The 6,088-nt window shown below is 52.7% G+C and overlaps 1 protein-coding gene across 1 annotated transcript in view; it reads right to left on the bottom strand.

Moving 5' to 3' along the window:
- Dus3l (dihydrouridine synthase 3-like (S. cerevisiae)) overlaps positions 1 to 201 on the bottom strand; it is a 6,193-nt gene extending 5,992 nt beyond the window's left edge. Inside the window, exon 1 of the mRNA XM_013022941.1 lies at positions 43 to 201. Within this exon, the coding sequence (XP_012878395.1) occupies positions 43 to 140 (98 nt within the window). The 5' untranslated portion in view covers positions 141 to 201. The remainder of the gene's footprint in view (positions 1 to 42) is intronic.
- Positions 202 to 6,088: the final 5,887 nt, after the last annotated feature.

Genomic DNA, 6,088 nt, shown 5'->3' on the forward strand with positions numbered 1-6,088 from the left:
CCCCCGCCCCACCCCCACCCCCGGCTTGCTCGGGCGACTCACTGAGCTTTAATGGGCGCCACTCCCCGTTCCGACGCGCTGACTCCCGAATCGCCGTCGCCACCGCTGTCTGTCAGGGCCTCCGCCGCTCCCTCCGCCATCGAAGCGCTTCACGCCGGCTCTGTAGTGTGGCAGCAAGGCCTTCCGGGTCGCGTGTGGAGTCCCAGGCTGTACGGAAGGAGTGCGCATGCCCAAATTGCTCCAATGAACGCTACGGGAGGGAGTGACGTCAGGAGGCGGGGATTGAGGGGGCGGGGCATCGTGTTGTATTTAAGCCCGAGAGGGACCGGAAGTGCCCTAGCATCCTCTGGGGGCTCGCCAACCAGTGACCTGTGAGCTGTAACTGTCCCATAAAAATGTTCTGTCTTTCCTGCTGGGAGGTCTTAAAAAGTGTAAATCCCGCGGTGGGGGAGCCCTGGGGGTCCCTGTGGTTCACTGGAACCTGCTCTCCATTTTATAGTAGCTGCAAGGTTCCAGAGGCAAAGTCATGCTGGGATGGGAAACTCTGCTGAGGGGATCCGCGCACATGGTGGACACGTGTTGAAACTTCCCATGGCGCCCCATAAACATCCACAGTCATAACAGGTTAGCAGAAGATTTTTTTTAATGTTTCAGGAGAGGGTAATGCTACCCTGATTCGATCACCCCATGCTACGTACACATGTCAGATTCTCATACTGTACTCCATAAACCCATACAATTGAAATAATTACTGCCAGGCATGGTGGTGCAGGCCTGTAATCCCAGCAAGTGGAGTGTGAGTTCCAGGCTAGTGTGGACTACAGAGCATTACCCTGTCCCATCCACCCACCCACCCCCTCAAAAAAAATTATTTCTTAAAAATGTAAATTCCAAGATGGTTACCAGTGGCTCACACCTGTAATCCTAGCTCAAGTGTGAGAGTGCTAGCCTTGGGCAAAAGAAGCTTAGGGAATGGTGCTCAGGCCCTAGAGTTCAAGCCCACAGAACTAACAAAAAAAGTAAATTCCAGCCAGGCACTGGTGGGTCACACCTGTAATCCTAGCTATTCAGGAACCTAAGATTTGAGAATCATAGTTTGAAGTCAGCCAAGGCAAAAAACTTTGAGACTTATCTTCAAGGAACCACCAAAAAGCTGAAAGTGGACCTGTGGCTCAAGTGTCAGGGTACGAGCCTTGAGCAAAAAAACTAAGGCCTGAGTTCAAACCTCCAGGCCAGCGCCCCCCCCCCCCGCCATGGACTGACTCTAGACCCACATTGGGACCCTCAAGGGAACTAAAGCAAGAGAAAGGCTGGGCCTCCCAGCTTCCATTTTGCACCTGTCCCTTTTTCTTGGAATCTCTGTCTTGCAATTACCTTGGGTTCCAGGATAGAATCTATGTATAACATATTTATGATAAGGGAGCAAAACTGCCCCACAAGGACAGGGACAGCAACATCCCCTCCAAGGACAGACCACACCCAAATGATGACAACTATCTAGGAAGGTCGGCTGCACCCTAGAATCCAGGAAGAATCTGCTTTTGGGAGAACAGCCTGCTCCCCTCGATTAACAACAGTGATAACAAATTCTCCAGAAACCCTCACAGAACCAGAACTGAGATAGTAATCAAGCAGGCATCAGCGGGCCTGCACTGTTCAATGCATGCCTCTCTGCCCTGCCCAGTTTATCGCTTAAGCCTAAAGCTCATGTCTGCACCCTAAATGTGGACCAAGTGCTTCCTTTGACTCTTCCTGTGGTGTGTTCAGGTTGTACAATGAATCTCCTTTATCTGCCCTTCACTGCCTCCAAACTCCCTCCACTCTGGCAATATTGTGATTTGTCTTCAGGGCTTCACACCGGCTGGACAGGCACTCTAAGCTTGAGCCCTGCCCACCCTGAGCCCCACCCACCATCCAGGTCTTTTGGTGTGTGTGTGTGTGTGTGTGCCCCCGCATGCATACCTGTCCTGGGGGTTTGAGTGCTATCCCTCATCTTTCCCCCACTCCCAGTCCTGGGGCCTGAACTTTGGGCCTGGGCACTGTCCCTCAGCTCTTCAGCTCAAGGCTAGTGCTCTACCACTTGAGCCACAGCGCCACTTCCAGCTTTTTCTGCTCATGTGGTGCTGAGAAATCAAACCCAGGGCCTCATGTATGCAAGGCAAGCACTCTACCAATGAGGCACCTTCCCAGCCCCTCCTCCCCCCACTTCTGGCTTTTTCTGAGTAGTTTATGGGAGGTAACAGTCTCATGGACTTTCCTGCCTGAGACTGGCTTTGAATCATGATCCTCAGATCTCTGCCTCCTGAGTAGCTAGGATGACAGGTATGAGCCACCAGTGTCTGGCTTGTGTTTTAATATTTGAGAGTATTGGGGTTGGAGCTAAGAGCGTTGTGCTTGGTAATCAGGTGCTCTACTGCTTGAGACATGCCTCCAGCAAATTTATTTTTGTTGGTCATGGGGCCTGAACTCTGGAGGGCTGGGCGCTGTCCCTCAGCTCTACAGCTCAAGGCTAGCGCTCTACCACTTGAGCCACAGTGCCACTTCCTGCTTTTTGCTGCTTATGTGGTGCTGAGGAATTGAACCCAGGGCCTCATGTATGCGAGGCAAGCGCTCTACCACTGAGCCACCTTCCTAGCCCCATCTAGCAAATCTTGATTCTGGATAATCAGCTGAAAAGGCGGGATCAAGCCACTCCTGAAGTCCACTGTACTTCTGAAAACATTCCAGATTTGGCCCCCATCTTGACTCTGGAACCCACAGAAGGTACAAAATATTAATAAAAAAAATACGAGCTGGGAAGATGGCTCAGTGATAGAGTGTTTGCCTTGCATGTCTGAGGCCCTGAGTTTGATTCCTCAGCACCCCATAAGCAGAAAAAGCTGGAAGTGGCACAGTGGTTCAAGCACTGGCCTTGACCTGAGAAGTTCAGGAACACCACCCAGGTCCAGAGTTCAAGCCCCATGACCACCAACAACAAAAAAGTCTTGACTGACAAAGTGATATTTGAGTAAACTTGGAACAAGTAATAATCATAAGGAATTCAGAGGGGAAATACTGCAAGTGGTAGGCACAACCTGTGCAAAGTCCCTGGGGCAGGATGAGGCTTGACGTGTGGGAGGAGCCGTAAGAAGGCCCAAGGAGGAGAAGCAGAGAGGGAATGGGTCCTGTGGCGCAGGGTTTTGTGGGCCAGAGAGAGGACTCAGGCTTTGATCCTGAAGGAGACGAGAGTTTTGAAGGGCTCTGGGCAAAGATGGCAGGTATCGCTCACTCTGTGTGTGCCACGGTCTCCACAATGCTCCATCGTGCTTCCTAGAGCTCTCTGTTCCTGAAGGAAGCTTACTGCACACAGGGAGCTTAGGGGCCTGGAATGAGCCGGAGTGAAATTCCAGCATCTTCACCTCTCAGCAGGGACGATCAAACAAACAGACATCTATGTAACTTCTAGGTCCTTCTATGGATCTGACCAAAGTCTCTCCTTTAGAAGGTCTCATTCACAGAGAAGTTGTGAATAAACTTCAACAACTCTCATTACCACAACTCTCATTACCTGAATTATGATGGGTGATACTGTGTTCCATGAGAGACCTCATGTTTTACTCACAGCTCAACCAAGGCGGGGCACCAGTGGCTCACGTCTGTAATCCTAGCTATTCAGAAAGCTGAGATGTATGGATTGAAGTTCAAAGCCAGCCCAAAGAGTACAGTTCATGAGACTCTGATCTCCGATTAAACTACTATAGAGCCAGAAGTGGCACTATGGCTCAAGTGGTAGAGCACCAACCTTGAGCAACAAACAAACAACAACAACAACAAAAACCCAAGCTGGGCACGAATGGCCCATGTCTGTCATCATAGTTATTCATGAGGGTTAGAGCTGAGGATCACAGTTCACAGACAGCTGGGGCAGAAAAGTTCCTGAGAGACTCTTATCTACAATTAGCCACTTAAAACACTGGAAGTGGGGCTGGAAGTTTCAGTGGTAGAGCGCTTGCCTCACATGCACGAGGACCTGGGTTCCGTTCCTCACCACCACATAAACAGAAAAAGCCAGAAGTGGCACTGTGGTAGGGTGTTCACCTTGAGCTGAAGAGCTGAAGGACAGTGCCCAGACCCAGAATTCAGGCCCCATGACCGACCAAACAAACAAACAAAAAGCCGGTAGCCGCCCACTGGTGGCTCATGCCTGTAATCCTAGCTACTCAGGAGGCTGAGATCTGAGGATCAAGGTTCAAAGCCAGCCCAGGCAAGAAAGTCCATGAGACTCTTATCTCCAATTAATCACCAGAAAACCAGAAGTGGCACTGTGGCTCAAGTGGTAGAGCGCTCATCTTGAGCTGAAGAGCTGAGGGACAGTGCCCAGGCCCAGAGTTCTAGACTCACGACCAACAAAAACAAAAAACTGAAGTGGAGGGCTGGGAATGTGGCTTAGTGGTAGAGTGCTTGCCTAGCATGCATAAAGCCCTGGGTTTGATTCCTTACTACCACATACACAGAAAAAGCCAGAGGTGGCGCTGTGGCTCAAGTGGTAGAGCGCTAGCCTTGAGCAAATGAAGCTCAGGGACAGGGCCCAGACCCTGTACCAGCACAAAATTGAAAAGAAAAAGAATAAGGACAACAAAAAGTAGACCAATGAAGATAAGGAAGGAAGATAGATGGGGGAAACTGCATTTGGGAGACAGAAACAGTTTGCCTGAGGCCGCCCAGAATGTTTCGGGGCAGGGGCAATGTCTCCTCTACCCCAAATCTCCATGGCCCCCTGCAGGACCGACTCAGAACCGAACATTTGAACCTGGCTCCAGCGCGTTCCCACATGCTCCGCCCCTTCCTCCCAGGCTGTGCCAGGCATCAGCCTCCCCGCTGGCTCTCTCCATTTTTCCCTGTGCCTCTGTTTACCTCCAGAGCCCCACGTTCACCCCTTTCCCTTCCTTCCCTCCATGGCTGATGTCTCTTCTGAAGCCCAATCTCCCATCCGCCCTTGCAACAGCATACGGCTCCGGGTGCTGCTGCCCTCCTCTGGGTGCTGTGGCTGGCTGGACCACGGCCTAGCTTTCCCCACTGGACCGTGAGCTGAGGCAGTGCGAATCCAGTCTGCTTGGCCACAGTGTCCCCAGCACCAGTGACTGACTCTTATCTTGGCCAGGGAAACTGAGGCAGCCGGAGGGCAAGACCCTGCTGAAGGGTCCCACTTTCACAAAAGCTATGGTAGCAGGTGTCCTAGGAATCGCGAGTGGTTGAATTATGACCTTGAGTGTGGCCTGGGCCTGGCCCTCATGAGGCCCCCCAATCACCCTGGGACCACATTGGCCACCACTGCCTTGCTCTTGGTGCTCCTTTTTTTCTGTCTCAGGAATTCATTCTGTTTTCTTTTTTGCCAGTCCTGGCGTTTGAACTCATGGCCTGGGCGCTGTCCCTGAAATTCTTTGTGTTCAAGGCCAGCGCTCTACCACTTGAGCCACAGCACCACTTCCAGTTTTTTGGTGGTTCATTGGAGATAAAGAGTCTCAGGGACTTTCTTGCCCCGGCTGGCTTTGAACTGCGACCCTCGGATCTTGGCCTCCTGAGTAGCTAGGATTAGAGGCGTGAGCTACCATGCCCAGCTTCATTCTATTTTCTATATTTGCCTTCCTTTTCCTTGGCATCTCTCTCCCCCTTCCCCTGCCCCCTCTCCCAGCCTGGCTGTCCTCCCTGACCCCTCCTCTGAGTCCCCCTTCCTCCTCCTCTGTGTCCCCTTCTCCTCTGTGTCCCTCCTCCCCATATCTCCCCTCCTCTGTGTCCCCCCTCCTCCGTGTCCCTTTTGTGTCCCCTTCTTCTCCTCCATGCCCCTCCCCATTTCCCCCTCCCCATCTCCCTCCTCCATGTCCCCTCCTCCCCGTGTCCCCCCTCCCTGTGCCCCCTCCTGTGTCCCTTCCTCCTCATGTCCCTGTCCTCCGTGCCCCCTGTGTCCCTTGCTCCGTGTCCCCCCTCTTCTGTGTCCCTCGCTCCGTGCCCCCTCCTCTGTGTCCTTCGCTCCGTGTCCCCCCTCCTCTATGTCCCTCCCTCCTCTGTATCCCCCCTCCTGTGTCCCTCCCTCCCCCGTGTCCCCCTCCCC

The sequence above is a fragment of the Dipodomys ordii genome, unplaced genomic scaffold (assembly GCF_000151885.1).
Source record: "Dipodomys ordii isolate 6190 unplaced genomic scaffold, Dord_2.0 Scaffold64, whole genome shotgun sequence".
NCBI lineage: Eukaryota > Metazoa > Chordata > Mammalia > Rodentia > Heteromyidae > Dipodomys > Dipodomys ordii.